We start from the raw sequence: 25,203 nt of genomic DNA, 5'->3' as shown, positions 1-25,203 counted from the left end.
GGGCCTCGCCCAGGGAGAGCCACCCCTCCCCAGCGGCTGCCAATTTGCACCTCATTAGCAGCAGCTTCTCCCCAGTGATGGGCCTTCAGAAATCCCAGACTGAGCACCTCATTGGTGCTAAATGAACTCTAGGTGTTTGGGGAGAGTGGCATCTGAGCTGCTGGGAGAATGACAAGTCTGAGGGCTTCAAGGAAAACCAGGAGAGCACATGCTACAGACACAAGAGAGACAGGAACATGGCCCGTCTGGCAGAAACCAGTCGTGCCAGGTTGGGTGGTGCCGGCCATCAAAGCGATCTAGGGCAACTTCAGCTGACGGCTGCAAGGCAAATGGTGAGCTGAAGGCACGCAGCCTGGTTGTGGCAGAACAGCGTCACACGAGGTACCTCCTGGACGTGCGTGCTTGCAAAATGATGTACAATCATGCATCCCTCCTCTGGCACAGAGAAAGTTAAGAGAGATGAAACACCTGTAAGATTCACCAAAGTCTTCTAGAAGCAAGAGGCACTAAGAACATTATTGTCTGTTCAAAAATTCTAGAGAAATACATGGGTTTGTCGAATTTCCTGGAAAACCAGAGTGAGGACGTCCAGGTCTCCGTGATGAGACAGACCCCCTACCTTTATCCCAACTCCCTCCAGAAACTCCCACTGGTGTGAAAGTAAAGGCAATCTAAGACAGGATGCCACCAGAGAAAGAAAAAGACGTGACAACAGCAAAAAGGGATGAAAACAAGACTGGGGGCAGAGGGGCCTGGGAGTGAATTGAGTAGAGGAAGGACAGAGGAAGCTGAAAATGAAATGAATTAAGAGGAAGAAGAGCTCAAGGGGTGGGTTCACCCCCACTGAGCTCCAGAAAAAGGTCAGGAATTGAGGCATCAGGTACCACTGAAGGGGGTGGCGGGAGAAGGGACCCAAAGTCTTTGCAAACACTAGGTAGAGTCCCATCCTGAGAAGCCTGGGGTTTCTCCTACCACACACAGCCAGGAGACTGCAGACGTAGTTTCTAAAGAGGCTGAGTCAGAGAGGAACTAGAAACTGCGACCGCAACTAGGCTTGAAGAAGATACCATCCATGGGAAGCAAAGAGATCAACTGAAAACCTGTACATTGCATAATACAAATTTCAGCCCCAGGGAGTTTCCACTGTAACTCAGGGGTTTCAGGACCCAACACAGTCTCCAGGAGGATGTGATTCCACCCCTGGCCTCACTCAGTGGGTTAAGGATCTGGCGACACTGCTAGCTGTGGCATTGGTCACAGATGTGGCTTGGATCCAGCATGACTGTGGCTGCGGCGTAGGCCAGCAGGTGCAGCTCTGATTCAACCCCTGGTCTGGCAACCTTCCTATGCTGAGGTGCAGCCCTAAAAAGAAAAAAGCAAAATTCCAGCCCCAGAGAAATATCAGTTAGATGTCAACCTCTTAAGAGGAAAGTGGAACATTCTCCTCTGAGGAAACTGAACAGAAAATATTCATGCGCAGTATTTTCCCAATAATACAAACCGGTCCCCAACTGGGGACCATGGTGGAGTTTTCTGCTCTAACAAGTCACAAACACAAACATGTGGAGCTTCCAGTCAGCCTTTGGGGCCACTCTCCTAAATAGGACTGTTTCATCAGACATTTGAATAGAGTCTCCAACATAAAAGAGGACACTAAAAAGAAAAAAAAATTGAAGAAAACAGAATTAATATAGGGTTAATAAAACAGCCAAAAATATCGTCGATGTCCTCAGAGACATACGAAGATATTAAAGCCACGAAACCAGAATGGCGTGCTATAGAAATGAGCACTAGAAAACAAGAAAGAGCTCTTAGAAATTAAAATAGGATCACCCAAAAAATTGAAAATCCAATAAAAGGAGGGAAAATAAATGAGGAAATTCCCCAGAAAGCAGAGAAAAAGAAAGAACTTTAACAGGCAAGAAAATCAGAGAAATAGCCCAGTAGATACAAGAGATAGAGGATATAAATTCCGGGGGGCAGGGGAGCAATAGGTAAAATAAAGGGGAAGAATTAGTCCCCCTTCCCTCGCAAAACTAAAATACCAGAAAATGTCTTAGGACTCAGTTTTCAGACTTAAGAGATCCAAAAGTCTCCCAAACCGTAAGCATCCATGTCATGCTAAGGCACATCAGTTCTGAAATTTCTAAATAATAGATATAAAGAGGGGGAAAAAAAGTTTGATGCAGAAAGAAAGAAGAAAACACAAATGTGCCGAGGATGAGAACAGAACCGGCTTTCGCCGTTGCAACTACGGGAGCAGAGCAGCCGTCAGCCTTCCGAGGTGAAACCATTTCCAGGCTAGAACTCCAAACCCTGAAAAACGCTCCATCATGGGTGTAGGGAGAAAACAAAAGATACTCCCAGACCCGAAAGGATGCAAAGTAACAGCTTTCTATGCACCCTTTCCCAAGACGTATCCCACTTCCTGGGAAACATATTCGACTCTGTCCTCCACAAACAGGATGAACGTTCCTGGGGGGGCGGGGGAACCTTCCAGGAACATTGTTGTTCTTGAAATTGTCCTGTGCTCCCCCAAACAAAGTATCATCGAAAGAAGCCCGAGATGTGAACTCCAGGAAGTCGAGACAATAAGGGATTTAACCGTGGGAAACAGCAACACGAAATCAAGAAAATGGTAAAGAACGGGAGCCGCGCTACAAACAGCTCAGGCGGGGCCGTTGCTGGAGGGAAGCGGGAGGGCTGCCTACAGGAAAAATAATGAAACTGATACATTACTTGACATGTTTAACCGTAATAGAAAACGCACAGTTCTGTTAAGAAGTGTCTGGAAGAATGAGAAATAAGCCCATGTAAAAAATAATTTTTCAAATGAGACCAATAATACAAAGAAAGGAAATGCCTTCAATAGCACACTGGGTGGCTCAGCTGTGCAAGAGATTTACAATGTCAATAATACGAGCATTTATGAACGATTTAAATAAAACTGCAACATGAATATATTGGAAGGATTAAAGAAGGGATGTGTGCAGGTGGGATAAAAAAGAACTAAATCCTCACCTTCTTGTAGGAAACAGTTGAGAAAAATTACCACACAACACTCAGTGGCATATTACTAAAAACATAAAGGTAGACTCCAGAGGAAACAGCTAACATATCAGAGCAGCTCTGGGGAAAGAGAGAGCAGGGAACTGCTGGGTTGTGTCATAATGCTGGGTTCTAGTTTCTTCTGAACCATGCATTAAGCTAGGCTTATGGACTACTTTGATTAAATGCGTAATACATTTTAAACCTAAGCAAAAAGTTGGCTAATTCTCACAAACACTCATTTGAACTGCATACTGGGGAACAAAACTAATCTCAACCAATTTAAGACTACAGAAATGATTTCAAGCATCTTCTCTGACCACAACGGCACGAAACCAGAAATCAACCACAGGAAAAGAAATGGAAAACAAAAACAAAAAACTGTCTACATGGAGACTAAGCAACATGCTACAAACCAGCATTTGCACATCTCCAAAATGATGTGTACCCTTAGCAAATGTCAGCTCCAGAGCCATCATGAAGAAACTGAATTACCAAGACACTCACAAGGTCCTGACATCACTCCACGGCAGATGCACACGTACAATTCAGCATGGTGGTGATGTCTCGCTATCTTGCACTTATAAAGGACTTCACAGTTTACAGGGTGCAAGCAACCTAAATGTCCATCAACAGAGGAATGAATAAAGAAGACATGGTACATATATACAGTGGAATATTACTCAGCCATAAAAAAGAATGAAATCATGCCATCTGCAGCAACATAGATGGACCTAGAGATTACTATACTACATGAAGTAAGACAGAGAAAGATGAATATCATATCACTTATATGTGGAATCTAAAAAAAAAAAAATACGAATGAACTTATTTACAAAACAGAAACAGACTCACAGACTTCGAAAACAAACTTGTGGTTACCAAAGGAGAAAGATAGGGGAAGGGATAAATTAGGAGTTTGGGATTAGCAGATACACACTATTATCTATCAAATAGATAACCAAGAAGGACCTACTGTACAACACGGAACTCTACTCAATATTCCATAATAAACTATATGGAAAAGACCTGACAAAGAATGGATACAGGTATATACGAAACAGGCTGGGACCTGGGACCCTTTGCTGCAGTGGCCACAGTGCTTGCACCTGGACAAACAACTCCTGGAGCATCAAAATACAAATAAACTACAAGGGACTAAAAACAACTGGGCACATGCACAGCTGGGACACTTTATGGGGAACAAGATACAAAAAGACTGAAAACCGGAGTTCCCATCGTGTCTCAGAGGAAACGAATCTGACCAGCATCCAGGAGAAGGGAGGTTTGATCCCTGGCCTTGCTCAGTGGGTTAAGGATCCGGTGTTGCTGTGAGCTGTGGTGTAGGTCGGCGGCTACAGCTCGGATGTGACCCCTCGCCTGGCATCCTCTTTATGCCGCTTCTGAAGAGCCGAGAGCAAAGGCAGGATGTCTCGGAGCACAAGCAGGGTACTGTGTGTGTTCCCTGCAAACAGCATCACCAAGCAGGTGGGCAAACCACCTAAGGTACCCTTTGACCCAACTCCTGGACCCACCCACACCCTTACTCTGTGAAGGGAACCAGCTCACCTGCAACCCCTTGGCTAGCGAGCAAGGGAATCTTGCTCATTTTCACTCTCCCTGTGGCAGCAGAGGCCCTGAATAAAGTCTCGCCTAAATCCCCCGTTGGGTCTCTTATTAATTTCTATTGATGAGGGAAGGCCAAGAACTCAGTAACATACGTATACACAGGTTCACTTTGCTGTACACCTAAAACTAACACAATATTGTACACCAACTATACTCCCATAGAAAATAAAAACTAAAAATAATAAAAATAGCTATAATGGAAAAAAATAAAAATCATTATATAAAAAATAAAAATAATAAAATATATTTTTTAAAATGCACAGGGTGCACATATCAGGGCATTCAGTCTCAACAGCTGTGCTGTGCAGGAGCTGTCACTCACACACACACACACCCCCAGAAGCAGGTTAATAGTATGACATTTTCATTTTCTTTTCTTTTCTTTTCTTTCTTCCTTCCTTCCTTCCTTCCTTCCTTCCTTTCCTTTCTTTCTTTCCTTCCTTCCTTCCTTCCTTCTGGTCTTTTTAGGGCCACACTCCCAGCATATGGAAGTTCCTAGGCTAGAGATAAATTGGAGCTGCAGCTGCCAGCCACAGCCACAGAAATGCAGAATCCGAGCCTGGTCTGCAATCCACAGCTCATGGCAACACCGGATCCTTAACCCACTGAGCGAGGCCAGGGATCAAACCCATATCCTCATGGACACCAGTCTGGTTCATTACTGCTGCACCACCATGGGAACTCCAATAGTATTTTCTAACATGGAAAGACAGGACACATTAATAGACTTACTTTTTAAATTAAAAAAAAAAATTTATTTTTAGGGCCACACCCGCAGCACATGGAAGTTTCCGGGCTAGGGATCGAATCAGAGCTACAGCTGCTGATCTACACCACAGCCAAAGCAAGGAGGATCCTTAACCCACTGAGCAAGGCCAGGGATTGAACCCACAACCTCATGGTTCCCAGTCAGATTCATTTCCGCTGCACCATGACGGGAACTCCAGTTTTTAATTTTATGTATGCCTTTCTCAATCTAGGGCAGTGAAGAATAAACATTTTTGGATGAAGCCTATCAGGAAAAAACAAAACAAACAAAAAAAAAACATGGGTCACATTTCTTTCATTTAAAACAGGCTTCACTGAGGATCATGGAAAGAAATAGGAAGTTCTGCATCTTAGGAGTTCAGGCAATCGAACAGACTTACAACATTGTGGGTCGTCATCGCTACATTATGAGTAAATAGATTTGGTGGAAAAGTGAAGGGAGCGTCGTAACCTTAATCCTGAAATTCATTTGCAGGCTGTCTCCCCATATCAGACACTTCCCGTGGGCTGGGGGGCCCAGGACTGCGCCTCCCTCTGGGGGGCCTGAAGCCAAGATCCATCCCTTCCCGCATGTTAATATTACTTTGATCTCGAGGTTGTTCCCTCTTCTACCCTATTTTCCTCTATTTTCCATTTAAATGAGAAAAATGATGATTTTCCAAAAGGCAGGACGTGAGCCAGCTCTCAGGCATTGCAATGCCATGTACACAATGCACCGGACATTGTCCTAATCCTTCAGGAACAGGCATGAAAGCCAAGGGACAGAATTGGTCACAGTGACTTTCTGCCACCACGCTGCACTCCATTTACTGAAGATTAGGTCTGAAAAGAGTGTGCAGTTTGCAGCTGAAAGCAAAGCTTTCTTAGCTGTAAAATTACCTGTGTTCTATTAACTGGTCCAGCCAATCTCTGCTCATGTAACAGTGTTAGGCAGCAACACAGCCCTCTGACAGGGAACAACGTTTAAGCTCTTTGACTGCTATTTTCTAATGAATTCAGAGCACATATTTCTCCCTTAATTTGTTCAGTGATTTCTAGGTATTAGAATCCAGGGTGGCAGGGGGGACTTGCCACTTCATTAAAAAAAAATTCCTATCTACAAAACAGAAACAGATTCACGGACATAGAGAACAGACTTGTGGTTGCCCAGGCGGAGGAGGAGAAAGTGGGATGGACTGGGAGGGTGGGGTTGGTAGATGCAAACCGTTGCTCTAGAATGGATAAGCCAAGAGGTCTTCCTGTACAACACAGAGAACTACAGCCAGTCTCCTGGGATAGAACATGATGGAAGACAGAATGAGAAAAAGAGTGTATATATATATATATATATATATATATATATATATATATGACTGGGTCACTACGCTGTACAGCAGATATTGACACAACACTGTAAATCAACTATATTCTAGTAAAAATAAAAAAAAAAATCTAAAAAAATTCCTGGGATGTCATTTGGGGAGTTTCTCCTAATAGATTAGGGACAAAGTCCCGAGCGCAGAGGCAAACCAAATTCCCACATTTTCTGTGAGGTTACCTGTTTCGAACACAGGACAATGTTGTTTCACTCAAGTATTCACTGACGACATCAAATGTAACCACGTATCACACACCTTTAGGTAAAAAATGACTTTCACATTCAGACTCTGAGGACATCTCATATTCTCCTTTTTCAGTCCTTCCCAAATGCTCCTGAGTCTGAGCATCACCCCACGTCCCCCTTCCTGTTGTCCCAGGGGCACAGAAGGAGTGCAGCTCAGCCAGCAGGGCTACTGCAGAAAGAACAGGGTTCTCCCAGGTGTGTGTTGGGGGGGGAGCTCCCGGCCACTCCAGATGGCAAGGATCACTTCTGCTGTAACGGCAGAGGCTCTAGAAGGAGCCCTGGCAAGGGATCCGAGGGAACGAGGGCTTCCCCCCTTTGGGTACAGAGCATCCTCTCTCTGCCCCAGAACCTCCAATAGCTCTCTCTTAACTAAAAATCCAAGTTCTTCTGATGGCATTCCAGGCCGTCTATAACGAGCATGGAACTCACCTTCCCGCCACTACCTATGAGCGTGCACAAAGCAAAGGTATTCCATGAGTCACGCCGCTGCCCAAATACACCGTGCATCTCCACCCGCCAAGGCCTTTCTCAGTCAGTTCCTGCTGCCTGGATCAAGTGTTCCATACCTGCCTGCCTTTCAAGTCAAAGCTGCAGGAGAGAGAAAACTTCTCCCAGCTGAACGGACCACTGTCTCCTCGTCTTGTTTCTACAACCCAGGTGCGATTATCTGCATCACTGGATGTCTGTTGTTTACCTTTGTTGACACTGCTGAGGTCTAATAAGAACGGAGTAGAGAGAACACCTCGTACAGGTCCTTTATGCACGGATTTCTAGGTAGCAGAACCTGTTTAAAGCTTCTCCTTCAAAAAATTCAAAAAATCGATTTGGGGGGGAGGAGGGGAGCGCTTCAAAAGAGATTATTAATGAATGGACTGCGTTTCAAAATTCTGTCTCTAGTTTGCCATTTCGAAGCGAAGGTATGTTTTCAGCACTGAATCGGTGGTATGAACAAGGCCACTTAGCTATCTCCGCCTAGCTCCCTCCTCTTGCTTCAAGGCACATTTATACATCTGCTCCGGGAGATCTTTGCGACACTCCTCCTCTGGCCTCGAGCGCCCTGCCCCCCATACCCTTGTTTATCATTTCTGTCTTATTTCAGGTCAACACCACACGGTGCCTCTCTCGCTCACTAGACCATAAATTCTTGATAACACAGAGATTCTTACTGCTCCCTTTTTAAATTTCATTTTAGTGAAGTATAGTTGATTTACAATATTGTATTAGTTACAACAAAGTGAATCAGTCATACATATCACTACATCCATTCTTTTTTCCCATATACTTAGGACAAACTCTTGAACAGATTTTCCTGTGCCATAGAGTAGGTTCTCGTTAATCATCTATTTTATACAGTAGTGTGTGTGTGTTATTTCCACGCTCCCAATTCTTCCCTCCCTCCCCCAAAGGTTTCACCTCTAAGATTGGTTTTGAAATCTGTAAGTTTGTTTCTGTTTTTTAAATAAGTTCCTTCGTATCTTTTTTTTTAAACCAGGTTCCACATATAAGTGACATCATATGATATTTGTCTTTCTCTGACTTCACTTAATATAATCTTTTATTTCTCTTCTATTTCTAGCACTTAGCACAGCATTTAGCACACAGCAGGCACTCAATACTTTTTTTGTTTCCCAATAAGTTATAAGCAACTTGAATCAACTTCAAGTGAGAAATCGTACATAGTTTAACTTTGGATTCCTCACCGAAAGCTTGAAATACTGCTTTGCCCACATAAGTGAGTATTCCATAACTATTCCTATGAAACAGGTAAGCTTTTATCTGGGGAACTGCTTATGTTAGGAAACACAGGTGACAAAAACCCAATATTTCTCCCATTTTTTAGTACTTTTTCCTGACTTTCAATATCAAGACTTCAAAGAAAGCACTTAGTGTGTGGGAGAGCCTCCAAAATCACTGAGATTCGTGTATGTCCTTTCTCATCTTCCAAAGCTTCTCTTTTTCCATTTCTCATCATCTTCACAAATTATCTCACTCCCTTCAGCAAAGGATGCACATCACTCGGGTTATTTTTAGAACACCCTTGTGTGCTATATGGGCAGTTCAAAGCACCAGAGAGGATCCACACAAACACACAAGGATTCTCCTGGGGCTTTTGCTTTGTCCTTGATGCTCTTTTCATAGCTTCCTAAGGGCTTCCCTCTAGCACCCACGTGGACCACATTAAAGGTTTTAAGTCCAGACTTTTAATTCCACGCTCCCCCACCTCCGGTGAATCTACAATAAATATTTATTAAGCATGATGGGAACTAATGTTAAGAATAAAACAGGACATAATAAGCTATTTCTGTGACATAGACAGAGCCTGAAGCTACACATCCATACTCCAAGTTTATATTTCGGGTCCTGCCCTTGCCCAAATTTCAGGAGTCTACCAAGAGAGGAGCAAGAGGAGCGGTACTAGGAGTTACAGTCGTGGCTCATCGGAAACGAATCTGACCAGTAACCATGAAGACACAAGTTCGATCCCTGGCCTCACTCAGTGGGATAAGGATCCTGCGTTGCTGTGGCTGTGGTGTAGGCTGGGAGCTGTAGCTCTGATTCGACCCCTGGCCTGGGAACTTCCATATGCCGTGGGTGCATCCCTCACAAGACAAAAAAAAAAAAAGAGAGAAAGAGAGAAGTAGTACTGCTCTCCCCCTACCCTTCACTCTACCCCCAAATGCAACTAGTACAAGTGGAGCTAAGTATTTTTGATGACAAAAGAGCCAGTCCACCCAAAAGTCACAGAACATGTTCCCTCCTGCACAGAGCCACGCGTATCTGGCAACGCAGGGGAAGATGCAGTTTATGAAGAAAAGTGAAGGCAGACTCCCCATCTCGACCTTTATGGAAATCAGTCACCAGCGCAGTGAGGGAGGGAAAGAGAGACACAGGACAAGCAAGACGATGGGGACACCGAGAATGACTCTTCCTTTTTCCCTTTCTGCAATGCTCTCTCCTTCCTCGTTATATCGCTAAAGTATAACTTCTTACTTATGGAGACAGACTTCTGAATTCAAGAACTATGTCATTCGAGGCTGTCATTTAAGGATGACCGGCTAGGGGTTTCTGTAGGTTTGAGAAATTAGTGCCTAGACACTGATTCCTCAAAGCAGCACCATTCAATAGAACATTCAGCAGGGATGAAAATGGCCCACGTTTGTGCTGAGCAACGGGGCGGCTACTGGCCACCCATGGCTGGTGAGCACTTCATGTGTAGCAAACGTGACTGAGGAAGCAACTCTGACTTATTTAACTCCTCTCGACAGGCACATGTGGCCCATGTCTACCACAGTGGACAGTCCTACGTGAAATGGTAAAGTGCTATCCTCTGGACAAAATAAGTACTCTTCTTGGCCACCTCACAAAGGTTTAGCCAAAGTACACATGGATTTCCTTATCAGCTCTGTGTCAACTCAGTGAAAGAAAGTTGACCCAAACCTCTCAGACAAATAGCTTAGCCAGTTCTAGAAGAACTGACCACAGGCATTTCTCGATCTGTAATAGGGTTAAGGGGAGGGCAGTGCAGGCATGAAGTCTGAAAAATGGAGATAGTAGCAAAGAGTAGTTAAGAAAGAGCTTTCCCTTTCTTATTTAAGAAAGAAGAGGGAAATAAAAGGAGGCAAGTAGGGGGAATCTTGAATGTTCTAGAAGTGTCTGATGTCTCCAATAAATATAAAACATGCCAAATAAACATGTCGTCAAACTGAAATGACAAATCCTAAGTGAAGTGTCTGCAAGCTAAGCAAAACTAGGGAAATGTCATCAGTAATTTGTTGAATTGGCAGTCTAGAAATTGGGCTCTTGGAATGAGTTTTATATCAGTTGGCCTGAGGCCATGCTAATCCATATACTCATGGCACCCGATGGCCTCAGCAAGGGAACTAAGGGCCCCAGAGCCACACCTACACTTATGCAGACTATGTCCTGCACCAGGGCATCCAGACAAGGGTCAGGTGGAGACGGAAATCCAGCCTCAGTGCCACCCACCGTACACTAATTGCTAGCTCCTTCCTCAGAGTAGGAAAGATGTTTGTTAATTTGTTCGCCCTGACTTGAGACCTGTTCCCAATTCTAACAAAGACATCATATGAGCTAGTGGTGGCCCTGCTTAGACCATATTTTTGGATTACCACTCAATTCCTGTAAAGTAGTCCATAGGTAAAGCATCATGCTCTCCAATTAGGAACAGCCCGAAAAGTGAAGGTGATTGAAAAATCACCTTTAGATAAAGGATAAGTGAAGAATAAAAGTGGAGATGGTTTAGTCTAAGGAAAAGAGAGCTAAAGAAAAATGTGATACCTGGCTTCAAATATTCGAAGACCTATCAGAGAGAAAAAGGAGAGGATTATCCCAAATATCCCCCAGAAGCAAAACTGTGATATCAGTAGGTAAAAAATAAAGGAGTCCACTTTGGACTCAACATAGAGGCAACACGGTATAAGAGGGGAAAGTGTGAGCTTTGGGTGACCTAGAACTGAGTCTGAATCCTGACTCCATCAATAACTACCTCTTTGACTTGAAGCAAATAGTTTCCCCTAAGATTCAGTGTTCTCGTCTATATAAATCACTAACCCAGAGAGTTGTGATAATTAAATAAGAGAACACCAAAAAAGAAGGCACAAAATACCTAATTCACGCTAAATACACATTAATGGATAATACTTTAGCTTTTCCTACAACAAAAACTTTCTAACAATTAGATCCAACCAATGGGATCTCCCTCAGGTAGCCAGGGACTGCTGACATGGAAAACATTCACTAGCAGAGGCTGGTGGACCTTTTGTGAGGATATTTTAAAAGGTAGAGTTTTTTGGGTTTGTTTTCTCAGTTAAAAAACAAAACAAAAGAAACCAGCCCCAGTTAACTTAAACCAAAAGGAAGTTCCTGGGGAAGATGCTGGATAATTCACATTCAAGAGGAGGGCCGGTGATCCAACCTGGAAGGGACAGGAACCAGGGCCGCAGACCCTGCCCCAAGAGGGCACTGCTAACGGAAATGAACAAACCAGCACTTCCTCTGACGGTCCTCAAAGAGGCCAGGTCCAAAAGATTCCAGGGACCAGGCTCCCATCACATGCCCTAAGGAGGAATCGGTGTGGTGAGAGGAAGCCACCTTCTACCACCGCTTCTGAAGACCTCACTGGCTTCCTTGGGACAAAGCCAGGCACCACGAATGACTCCCAGGAAGTGGTTCTCTGAGGATGAGACACTTGTCTCGATGCATACCCGTTGCACCACCATTTGTCTAGGCTAGAACAGAGAGGACAGAAATGCCTGGAAAGAGGACCATGAGCCTCCCCGCAGGGCTCATGCTGCCTTCAAAACCAATGGTAATGCAACCAGGTCACCTGCCTGCTTTGAATTCTGACATCTCCCCTTCTACACACACACCTATCGGGACATTAAATACACATCTTCCTCTATACCCATACCGTCATTCCCGATAAAGTCCACGACTTGGGCTAGCCTCGTCCAGTATTTCCTTATGTCTTCATTTCGTAACGTTTTTATTAAAAACATTTATTCTGATTACAAACGGACTATGTGGCAACTACGGAAAATTTAGAAAATATGAAAAGTTTCAAGCAATGACAAACTACACATCATTTGTCTTTTGTCTTCATTTTTAAGAGCCTGAAATGCCAGCAAAAGCTCAATGCAATGAAATCTTGGCCACAGTCCAACTCCTTGGCTGCAACCAGATCTTGCTCTAAGCCATATTCCTTCAAAACAGAACTCGCAACTAGCCAGAGCAGCCCATGAGGATGTTATCAGTTCATGTCAAAAACGGCCTCAGAAAACATACCTGTCTGGCAGTGGTGTTTTCTGGAGCTACCTTCGAATTCTTAAAACTGCAGTTCACTCTTAATCACAGGACATGGGAGTCAGGCTATTAGGCAATGAACTCTCTTGAATCTTCTCCATATATTCAACGAATGTGTCGAGGCGCCTATTTCTCCCCCTAAAGTCACTGAGCCACAGGAGCATATGCTATATGGAGACGTGAAATGCAGCTGCTGTAAAACTGAAATGCTATTCTTGGAATACCTATGTCATTACTGGAGCCGAATCTCCTTTACCATGAAATGGCTGCTGCTTAGCAACTAATGCAAAAGAAGCAGCCGAATAGGTCTCTGTCTTCTCCCCCCCTCCGGAGGAAGAGTTTGAAACACATAGCATCTGGCTGGTGGTTTCCAACTGCATGGTTTTCACGTACACAGGAAGAGTCGAGAGGAGAACACCGAAGCCATCCTCCTGTCGATGCAACATGGATTCGCAACGCCCGCCAGCGGTGGGTCCCAACTTCATTCGTTGTGATGAACTTGGATTCCAACTTCATTCATTGCGATTGACAGCTGAGGTAAATCCAAGTAAATAAAAGTAACAAAATGGCAACGGTGAGAATTAACTTTCCCAAGAGCAGGGCGAGGAGGCAGTGTCCCGAAGTGAACGTGGTACTTCAGATCCAAACTAAGCCTGGCAGTGCCCAACACAGGCATGTGGCTTTGGGGAGGGCACTTAGTGGCCATGCCTGTTTCCTGAACTGTCCAAGGGCTTGGAAAACAATGCCTGTTCTCCCGGTTTTGAGAGTAAAATTAGATCAATTATGTGAAAGCCGTTTATAAACGGTAAAGCTCTAAAGGCGCCACACATTTTTAAGTACCTAAATTTAGTCAGTATTAACAATTTAAGAAATCTCCAGAAATTTGTCTTTTGTTAAAAAAAAAAAAATCCCTTAGATGCTGTTATAATTCTGCACTGGCTCATAGAAAGCTTCTGTTTTAATCTTTAAATAGCTTCGGCGTTTATTTTTGAACGAGAGGTTTATTTTGCTAAGAAATTCTGAAGGTTTTCTTCAAATGTGAAAAAAAAAATGACTCAGGTTTTTTAAATGCTCCTTTGGAACTTTCTAGGTGTCTATAACTACACACATGAATATCCTTCTGAATTCTGAAAAATGTTGTTACAGAAGAACTTGGACTGCAAGGACTTGCAGGCTGAATACGCCCTTCAGTTAAAGGTGAAAGATTCAAACCGTCTTAGAATATATATATATATATATATATATATATATATATATATATATATTTTTTTTGTCTTTTGTCTTTTTGTTGTTGTTGTTGCTATTTCTTGGGCCGCTCCCACGGCATATGGAGGTTCCCAGGCTAGGGGTTGAATTGGAGCTGTAGCCACTGGCCTATACCAGAGCCACAGCAACGCGGGATCTGAGCAGCGTCTGCAACCTACACCACAGCTCACGGCAACGCCGGATCGTTAACCCACTGAGCAAGGGCAGGGACCGAACCCGCAACCTCATGGTTCCTAGTCGGATTCGTTAACCACTGCGCCACGACGGGAACTCCAGAATATATTTTTAAAAGAATCAAACGATACATACCCCACCATGCCAGCCCCACGAAGTGCATGTCAATCGTTCCTACCTTCTTCACCGGCCCCCACTACGTACTATTACCCACGTCCCCTCCCATTCCGCTGTGATTACAACTCACAAGGTCTTGTACTGGACATAGAACTGGAAGCGGGGAGTCCCAGGCTATAATCCCCGCAAATCTTTTCCTGGCTCTAGGAAACTAGATTTATTCCCCTATTCATGCAATGGAAAATTCATATAGTTTTAAAAAGAACCGCCAAGGAAAGCTCAAGCTTAGCCTCCTTACAATGGCTAGTCCCTGTAGCTATTCACGGAGCTGGGTCTATGTTTGAACAGGAAAGGAATTCTTGTTTGCTCAGCCATCAATCCGTGTTAAGACCTTTCTCTCTGTCCTGGGTTGGGAATGCCTGGGCCCGCTAAGATGAAACACACTGCTCTCTCCTCTCCAGGAATTTGTGTCTCACAAAGCGGGGGTGGAAATGTGGCTATTCGCACACAGAAAATGGGAAAGGGTGAAGAACCAGAGTGAAAAGTTGCATTGAGGAGGCAGTAAGCAAATACGGGCACAGACCTAACCTCTGCCGCTTCACGAGCTATGTGGCCTCAGGCAAGGTGCTTAAACCCTAAGCCCCAAAGTCCTTAACTGTAAGATGGAAATAACAGTCTCTACCTCATGGAGGGTTAAAGGAAATACTATGTATAAAACATTTAGCCGCTCTTGGCACAGATTAAGGCTTTCATAAAATCAGTAACCTGTACTGATTAATACTCCCAAGCAGGTGGGTAAGTAAATTAACACGTGCCGTCCAAATGTGAACCAAGAGAAGCGGCACTTCGGGAGCACTTTGGAAGTACACAGGCTGCGTCTGCAGCCTCCGAGGACAGTCTATCAGAGGCCACCAGGTAGGCCAAGAACAGTGATGTCTGCTGCTGTTTGGTCACTGGGAGAAAAGGCAGGGAGAGTCAGGAAGGCAGGCGGCCCCATGAGGGTCCCCTCTGCCTGGGAAGCCCATGCTCTGCAGCTTCTGGGGCTCAAGGTTCTTGGGGTTCCTCCTGTCCAGCTTCAGAGGCTGAGGACAGCACTTCCACTGGAGAGAAACAAAGATAGGCGACCGCTTAGTGACTGAGAGGAGGCCAGTTTGAAAAGAAGGTTTTAAATCAGGCTCTCTTCTCAGAAACCTCTGCAGGGAGTGCCCTCCGTCTGAGAGAGATGGCCTCAAACCCTGTCAGGTACATAAGGACAATGATGAGAATACCGTCCTTTCAGTTTGAAGAATGTTCCAGAAGTTTGTCTCAAAGTGCTACATGGAACCCTTTCCAACCGCTTCCACTTAAGCTTATGTAAACCTCCTTTTTTGAATCTTTAAACAAATTGCTTTCAAGGGTTTTTAAAACAAAAATTTACTTTTCCATAGCATTTTGACATCTTATACACAAAGGAATGACACATTTTAAAATGTCCTTTGGACCTTGCAAGAAGTCTGTTTTCTTGGCTGTTTCCTAATGATCAATGTGATACACCAAAGCTATGAAACTGCCTTTTCTTTGACTTTGGAAGAAAAAAAAATGGTTTTACTTCCTCCATACCTACCTCATGGTCCTGAGCCAGTTTTATGTGCTCAACGAATATTCAATAATCTTTTAAAATTAAAAAAATATAAATTCTGTGGTTGGGTCTCGCAGAGATAACTTGTGGCACATCCCAGAAGGCAGAGTCTTCCATTCTGAAATCACCCAGGACAGGCAGCGTCTGGGAAGCCTTTTTCTCTAACTGCCAGGACACAGCAGCCAGCCATTGTCTGCACACACAAAGACGACGTCAGCCAGCCAGGCCAGAAGAAAGACAACCTCTGTCCTGGGGTCCCTGGTGACAACTCTATTTCTAGTACCTCTGTCTTTATCTACCTTTCTATTCCTGACCCCGAGGCTCTGAGCCCCCTGTTCCACAACCCTCCACGTGTGGCTTCCTGCTCCCAGAGGAGCCGCTGGGCGTGTGGGCCGATGCCCTCTGATGCCTCTGCTCACCGTGCCTGTCTTCGCCAGCCTTGGCCTTCGGCCTGATCCTGTCTCCAGAGCACTCAGAAGCAGCCTTCTCCTCTTCACATCCTCTCATAAGACTGAACAAGGTTTTAATAAGTCGTGAAAGGAAACGCACATATTCTGGACCTTGATGAATGCCAAAACCTGTCAATTAAATTTCCTAAGTGTATGTCTATCTCGTTTTCATGTTATCTGAATAACTCCATCACTAGCTCCTGACACTTGATGAATGTTCAATACACTTGATGAGTGAAAAACGAAATCTGTGGCGCTCCGGCCGTGGGGCGACGGGATGAGCAGTATCTTGGGAGCAATGGGATGCGGGTTCGACCCCTGGCCCAGCACAGGGGGTTAAGGATCTGGTGCTGCCACACCTGCAGCTTAATTCGCAGTTGTGGCTGGGATCTGATCCCTCGCCCGGGAACTCCATATGCCTCAGGACAGTCAATAAAAAAAATTAAAAACTTAAAAAAATTTTTAAAGAGAAATCTGCTTCTTCACTGGAGTTAAATATGGACGACACCACAAACACATTTACAGCACGTACTTTGGGACAGGCAGCATCATCAGTATCGATCTTCAAACAATCATACAAAGTACGTATGTACTGTTATCATTGCTATTACTCAGGGACCCTAAGGCACAGAGAGGGTAAGTAACTTGCCCATGGTCCCACAGCAGTTGAGGTGGAGAACTGAACTGAACTGAGCCTGAAGAGTCAGGGCTCTTAGCAACTACTCTGCCTCTCATGTAACTGAAGAGGAAGAATAATGACGCTTGATTACAGTTTAATTATTACTGTTTCAAGCTTTTCATGTTTCCCCCTCCATCCAACAAAAGCCAGACCATTAATATTATAGCTTAACTCAGAAATGGGTCCTTGTCAGAGCATTATCTGTGAGTCTGAAAATCTAAAGGCAATTCTCCTCTTGCGCAAAATCCATGGAAGTTAAGAATAAGAACTACAGAAGTCCCTGTCTAAAAGCTGTTGCATTAAAAAAACAAACAAACAAAAATGACAACAACCACAAAACAGTTTTTTTTCCATTTCAAAGGATCACAAAAACCTCAGGACTGGAAGCCAAGAACATTAAAACTAATCTGCAAAGACCCTTCTTCCCACTCCTACCCAACCACAGCCTCCTCTTTCAACCAGTACACATCCCACCCCCCTGATTGTTTGATTTTTTTCCCTACAATGACTCCAACAGTGCTCACACAACCTCTCCTTGAATACTATGGATGCTAGAAACTCACCAGCCACCTTCGAGGGCTTTATATGTTACAGGAACAAAAAGTAGCTGGCACTTTTTCCAAGACTTTGTTGTTAAAAGAGTGAAAAACAAAATACATGCTTAATTTAGAGTCACAAAGTTGTCTGAGGACTTCTTCCTAAAGTAACTTTTCCACCGAAATCAATCAGGTGAGTTGGAAGGAGAGAATGGATGAAATACTGTAGAATGGAGGCCATGGGGACAACCTTGGGCTGGCTGGACAACGGTCAGGGCACATTCTAGAACATAGGGTAGCCAGCTTTCTGCACTTACAAGTTCTACTTGTAGAAGGAAGAGTCAACAGAAAATTCCCTCAAGAGAAAAATCAATGATGGTCCCTTGAAAGGGATGAGGCAGACAGAAAGCCGGAGAGCTAATTAGTGCTACTCAGAAGGCAAATTAAGGCCTTTTCTTTGACAAGCTGCAAATAGCTAGTTAAGCAAGAGATTCTGCAGCCCTCTCCAGCCTCCAACAGCTGGCTAAACGGCTGATGCAGGTACTCACACAGGAAGCTGTAAACAGAAACGGCCCTGGGCCCTTGGACAAAGTGTAAAAGAGAAAAACGCAGACCTTTCTCTGAATAGAAAGGAAAAGTCATCATTGAGATGGACAGGGGACGAGTGACAGAGTCATTGATTTAAAGAAGGTGAATCAATTCATTCATTCAATAAATATTTATCCAACACCTACTGAGCAATAAGAACAGGATTCAGAGAGTCAAATGATAAGGTGCCATTTCTGTCCTCAAAGGAGCTAACAACTTAGCGAGGAATAATAAGACATTTCAAGTTAATTCTGTGCAAGGCATTGCGCTGAGTTCTCTACACACAGTAACTCATTTAAGTCTCACAACAAATCTCTGAGGTAGGTGTTATTATTACAGCTTTTTAGAGACAAGTACGGTAAACCTCCAAGGGGGTTACAGAGCAAGCCCAACATCTGCTAGGTTCAAATCCCGGTCTACTTCCCAGAATAGGACATTACAGATCAGTCCTAACCCAGCTGCCTGAAAGCATCGTGCAAGCACAGGAGAGGATGAACCACCGAACCCCAGAAAGTGGACCCTTGTGAGCTCAAGCCTAGGGAGACGTGTGCCTGATGGACACGCCAGAAGTGAGTTTGGGGAATGTTTTGTGCCAACACACCTAACTTAATGCTCTTCTTTCTTTCATCTTCTTCTATACGGCTTTGATTTGTTATGCCTTGCAGTTGGCATAAAATTCAAGCCAGTTCAAACAATTAGAAATCAGCCCTTTTGATTTGATCAACTTCAAAGAAACATAAAAAGCTTAACAGCTTCGATTTTGTTCTGTTCTCTACCTTCCTCCCTGTCACCCACTCACATACCACCATTAATGTAGGAACTTCGACCCTAAAACTACAATTACGGGGTCTCGGAAAAGATAGTTAGGATCAAAGTTACCAACGCAAATCCGTGTACGAAAGCAAGTGTCACTGCCCAACATGCAGGCAAAACAGTCTTCTGGATGCTTCTTGTCTCAGAGGAAATGCCCCTGAACCCACTTCAAGGACACCTCAAGGTTGAGTAAGGAACGAGTATTGCAGATCCCAGCCCAGAAAAGCCTGGATGTGGCAGCTCTCCTGAGCCCTCTCTAGGAGGCCTCATTTTCTCAGATTGGAGAGGTCCAAAGAGCTAGCGAGCTCTTATCTAATTAAAGCTGCCACAGCACCAACCAATACCAGTAAAGCTCGCGCCAACTTCTTCATCCTCTGATGCCCTAGGAACCCAGTGCTGTCACTCTCCCACGTGAAAACCAAGCCTCTAAAAGATCAATGCGATGAAGTGGTTCCAGGGCCATCTTGCCTGGTGTCCACACTTACCAAAGGCCTAAATAATGACCGATGAAGGAAACAGTTAAGTTAGAACCATAGTTTTCATCTGCTCCTGAAATCTCTAAATATCGAACAAATGTGTAAAGCACAGACAAAATATCAAATAAATAAAAGTGATTTACAAAGGAGGATGCCCCATGGTGATATTCAGGAAAAGAAAACTTCTCTCCATACACTAGCAATTTCCATGCAAGGAAAAACAATGTCCATGCTCTCCTACTTGGCATTCAACAGCCCAAGAGTCTTGCCAATAATCAAAATCTTTTTTTTTTTTTTTTTTTGTCTTTTTAGGGCCACACCCATGGCATATGGAGGTTCCCAGGCTAGGGGTCAAACGGGAACTGTAGCTGATGGGCTACACCACGGCAATGTGGGATCCGAGCCATGTCTGTGACCTATGCCACAGATCATGGCAACACCAGATTAACCCACTGAGCGAGGCCAGGGATCCAATCTGCATCCTCATGGATGGTAGTCAGATTCATTTCTGCTGAGCCATGATGGGAACTCCATCCTATAATCAAAATCTTACATTGCAGGCAATGCTCAGAAATGGAAACACTATATTCTTATCAACATGTAAAGAATAATAGACCCTTTTTTGGAGTTCCCGTCATGGCTCAGTGGTTAATGAATCCGACTAGGAACCATGAGGTTGAGGGTTCGATCCCCGGCCTTGCTCAGTGGGTTAAGGATCCAGCGTTGCTGTGAGCGGTGGTGCAGGTTGGTGGCTACAGCTCCGATTAGACCCCCAGCCTGGGACCCTCCATATGCCATGGGTGCAGCCCTAGAAAAGACAAAAAAAAAAAAAGAAGAAGAAGAATAGACCCTTTTTTATCTGGTAACATAATCTAAGAAGTTGAACACTCCTTGCCACAACTGTTATCTCATACCAAGAACTCCCTTTCAGGAGGGTCTGGTGTTCCCATACTGGTTTCTAAGCAGAGAAAATAAAGCACAGGTGTCAATCTCTTATAAGCAATGATAACTGCACAGTCCTCTTTACAAACAAAACCACACTTTATCATTTATTTTGTGCTGCCCAAAAAGGCACAGACAAGCCAGCTCTTGCCTGGATCTAGGTTCACCTACATAACACCTGGGTAGTCTTTATTAAAAGGCGTATAAAACTCGAACATGAGTATCTTCACAGAGATGGCAGGTGTCACGTAGGTGGCTCTGCTCTCAGAAGCAAAAACCAATATATTTTCTGGTGATCGTGAATTTATATTCACCTCTATTTCTGAAAGAGGAGAGGAGTTCCTTGAAATTACATAACCAAAGGGACACAGCACAAAGAATAAAGCATTCAAGAGATAGTAAATAATGACCTCTGGTATATTATGGAAGAGGTAAAAGAAGCTGCTTACACTGCACACATACATGCAAACACAGACACCGGAGGAAAGAGCTCACACCAGAAATGAAAGTTTAGGGAAGCATGATGGGATCACAAGAGAATGTCAGATCTGGGTTTAAAGTCCACCTCCTACCCAAGCTCTAAGCCTCTATTTTTTTTTCTACAACAGAAATAATCATAATCACATCATTAGACAATCATGAAAAGTAACTAAGAAATAACATACAATATAACACTTAAGCACAGTGCCTGGTACACAGGAGACCGTGTAAGTAAGTCAGCTACCTTCTCCTCCCCCTCCCCTGCACATTTCAAAAAGATTCCTTTTTCATTTAACTGACTTAAATGGGAATTTTTACAGTGGTTTCAAAAAAAAAAAAAGTTCCTACACATTATACAGTCATTGGCACCTATGTATCTGTTGCAGCACCATAATTTGCAAAGAAAAAGGAAGTAGTAATTTCAAGAGAAAAGTACCAGCTCACTTGCACTGCCTTCTGAAACCTTCAGCTTGAACAGGCTACAGCAACTATTTGCTCTAGGGGAGCAGAATCTGCAATAAAGGAAAAATTCTCATGGGAAAAAAATGGTTCCCCAAAAAAGAAAGGGAAGATAATGAAGGGAAATCTAGGGGTATGTAAAAGAGTTTATTTTACTTAACAAAGTAAAAGTCAAGCAAAATGAATAATCTGCCTCCAGAAATGGTTATTTAAAGGTTTCTGGTAAAGGGCTCTGGTTCCTAAAAAGACAGGAGTCATTGCATATGCCCACCCACTCCTCACTTATTTTTAAACCCTAGCTTATATGTTCCTTAGCAACAGAAGGAGCAGATGAGACCCCGCTACACACACGCACACGCACACCCTCTCCCCGAGCCCCCTTCTTCTTCCCTGCCAAGTGTCATTCTGCAATTACCCATGTTCTTCAAAAGGCATTTCTGACCACTTGCAAATCCCTCCCTCCCCACCTCAAAGGATCCCTCCTCACACAACAGCCATACTTCACACCCTCGCGGAACCCTTTCACTGAGATGCCATCCTGTGAGGTCTGCCTGTCCTCTCGCCTTTAACTGCCACCAGTCGCCGTCCTCAAGTGCCCCCAGAGGGAAGGGGATGTGGGCCTCACTGAGGAGCCAGCGCCCAACTCTAGCCAAAGCTGCTCTTTTCTTCCAGACCGTTCATTCATTAACCCACCAAGGAAATGCCCAGGCCCAGTTACATCTGCGTCCAGCATGAATGGCTGCCAAGGTGAGCGGGTAGGCCATTCACCCTGACCCTAAAAAATATATAAAATAATATTCATCAAAATGGAGCCATCCTCTAGGTTACTCAGGACAAAAACACCTGCCAGATGAAATATCTACCTTGCACTGTCTTTCCTCTGACTTTGGGACTCTGCCCCGCCTTGTTTGGCTGGGCATGGCTTATGAGTTATCAATTGTTTATCCTTTGGGGAGGAAAAAAAAACCAGCAGCAATTCTCAGATACCTGTGTGCCTGGGGAGCCTGTTAACAATGCCTACCCACAGAAAGTTTGATTTTGTTAGGTCTGGGGTGGTGGGCATTTTTAAGCAGCCCCCTAAGGTGATACTGCTGCAGGAGGTTTCCTGCCTTGGAGCCTAGGGTGAAGCTGTATTTTAAAGGAAACATTCACGAAGTAGGATCCACCTCTATAGGTTGTAAGGCAGATGCGGTGTTATGATTTCCCTACCAAAAACACGGTGTCTGGGACCATGTCTAAGTGTGCACAGCATTACACACGCATGTGTGAGCAAGCAACCCAGACAGCCATGCCCTACGCAGCGCCCATTTGCAAGAGAGAGGCTCCGGGAATGACCCTGGCCAAGAGGCAAACTGAAATGATTTCCCTTGCAAACCCTGGCTTTGCAGCCCTACCCAGGGAGAAGGCTGATGATGAATACCAATGACATAGGAACGATCCTCTGCCTGGGAGCCCAGACCCACAAGGTGCTTCAGGTACTCAACCCCGCCCCCCAGCCCCACAACTTTCAGTTCCTAAATTAGGCTGAATGTAGTCCCTGGTCCCCTAAGGGCCAGACAGGCCATCATAACTAGCAAGTAGAACTGCCTGTGCCCTAGCATCGCTCCCTAGAGCTACCTCCCTCTCCACCATCTGTCTATTTTTAGAAACCAAAAATATAAAGAGAAAGATCCATTTTGTCCTGAGCTACGTAACTAAAAGAGCAAGTCAGGTGGGAAACTCCCCCCAATGCACCCTGAACAAAATGCACATGGGGGACCACGGTGCAACACCCTCCCCAGGAAGACCGTTTTGGAGTCGTCAGAAACCAACTCTTAGACACAGAGCACATGCCCTAGTGACCAGGGCCTCCAGTCTTGGCGAGGCCTACGGGGATCCCGGTGATTCACGCACATGCCCCCAGAAAGACAACACACACCCTCACAAACCCACACACCTCTGTCATCCGCTTTTGCTTACATAACAGCACATGGTGTGACAGGCTTAATACTTTATGTGGGTTTCTGGAAAGGACTGCAAAGTGGAAAGGAGGAGGGTCACAAGAATGCTTTTACTGACCCCTTTTCAAGAAATTCTCCCAGCCCAAGAAAGTGCACATCTTTTAATTCTATGGTTTTTTTTTAATCACCTCAACTTTTAAAATTAACAAGCAACAAAGGCAGTCCCCCAAACTCTCCAAACCCATCAATATCTTCACCCTGGCCTGAGGGTGGGGGTAGGGGTGGGGGGACACAATGGATCCTCACGTCTCATTTGTGACTCCTGAACAGTTTGGGGTAGACTTTGAGCACCATTTGGTGGCCATTACCCCATACTGTCCTTGTCTTGCAAATATGTCCATCCTAGAGGCAAGCATGGCTCCATTCTGGCCTTCACCCCTTGCTTGCCAGCAGGCTCGCCAAGTCCTCCTTTTGGGCACACCCGGGAGAGAGGGAGAGAGCACGTGTACGAGTGACCCCCGGAGCCAGCTGCGTATCTACAGACACAGATTCTCAACGACTCTTCCTTTATGTGGGATTTCGGTGCTGGTCCAACTTCCAGCAGGATTTCTCTTCAGGATATAGCGTTCTTTTCTGCCTGTCGGAGATCTCAAGTATCAACTTAGTGCCAAAGGTTTAACCAGTGAAATTGGGAAGGTAAGGGGGAGTGGCTGAAGATGACACAGGCTTAGGGACAGCTTTGAGGACTTCCCTCAAGAAAACCTGGCATCTCTGTGTGTGCACCCCCGCTCCCACTCACGCATTTTTATTGTTGTTGTTCTGACCTCGGGGACCTAGTCTTCTCTCCTGCTCCGGGGGGGGGGGGGGGGGGGGGAACCAGACGCATGTAGCCTCCCTCCAGCCCAGAGGGATCGGATCAGAAGTGAACACAAAGCTCTGAGGGGGGGGGGGGGCAGAAAGAGAGAGAGAAGGAGGAAGGAAGAGAAAGAGAGTGCGCGCCAGGTGCCCCCAAGTCGTGGAAGCGCCTCTCCGAGGACCGGCGCAGAGCGGGTCTCGCGCCCCGCGGTGGCACCTGTCTCCCGGCTGGCTGGGCTCGCGCGCCTACCTGTAAGAGACCTGCTTCCGGAAAGTTAAGTTCCTCAGCTTCTCCTCCAGCGCCTCGTCCTTCTCTTTCGGGCCAGCGGCCCCGGGCTCTTCCAGGGCAGCGGCCCCCGCCGCCGCCGCTGCCCCCGCGCCCCTCGGGTCCGCGCCGCCCTCGGCGCCCAGGCAGCAGCTCCCGGCGCCGCTTCCGCTGCTGCTGCTGCCGCCCGTCGCCCCCTTCTCCTCTCCCGCCGAGGAGCTGGGGTTCATGGCGACCGCTCCGGCGGCCGCGGAGGGAGCCGAAGCGGCGCCGCTACAGAAGCAGGGCCGGCGGACGGCGCTGACGGCGGCCGCCACCTCAGGAGAGCGAGCAGGTCCGCGCGCCTCTGGCAGGGGCGGCAAATGGCAGCCCCTTCCCGCAGCATCCATCCGCCGCGGCCCCGCACCGGGGCATTGTGGGAAACTCCGTGCCTCCACTCCCCCTCCCCGACCAATCAGAGGCCACCTCCCTCCGCCTCCCCTCTCCCTCCCAGCTGCAAACCCGCGCCCGTCTGCCCCCCTGGCATTTTCCTAAATCGGGAGCAAGAGCCAAGGCCAAACCTGAACTCTGCCCTGAGGCGTCGGGTCGCCAGAGAGGTGGGCGGAGGGGAGGGGATAAGGAGCCGCTGGGCTGGGGGCGCCAGGCGCGGACACAGGCAGCAGGAGAAGAGAGCTC

General features: G+C 45.6%; 1 protein-coding gene across 16 annotated transcripts in view; it reads right to left on the bottom strand.

Moving 5' to 3' along the window:
- Positions 1-24,945, bottom strand: part of DGKI (diacylglycerol kinase iota) — a 474,617-nt gene extending 449,672 nt beyond the window's left edge. For 15 of the 16 annotated variants that reach the window (XM_021079007.2, XM_021079008.2, XM_021079004.2 and 12 more), the window contains exon 1: positions 24,514-24,945. In XM_021079007.2, the coding sequence (XP_020934666.1) occupies positions 24,514-24,917 (404 nt within the window). In that variant the 5' untranslated portion in view covers positions 24,918-24,945. The remainder of the gene's footprint in view (positions 1-24,513) is intronic. The other variant, XM_085005381.1, reaches the window with a different exon arrangement.
- Positions 24,946-25,203: the final 258 nt, after the last annotated feature.

Source organism: Sus scrofa, chromosome 18, assembly GCF_054392235.1.
Source record: "Sus scrofa isolate SSC_HxYL_T2T_F1_AM1 chromosome 18, Sscrofa_HxYL_maternal_Yorkshire_Landrace_v2.0, whole genome shotgun sequence".
NCBI lineage: Eukaryota > Metazoa > Chordata > Mammalia > Artiodactyla > Suidae > Sus > Sus scrofa.
Note: the sequence above shows the minus strand (reverse complement) of the source record. Positions and strands in the feature narration are given on the sequence as shown.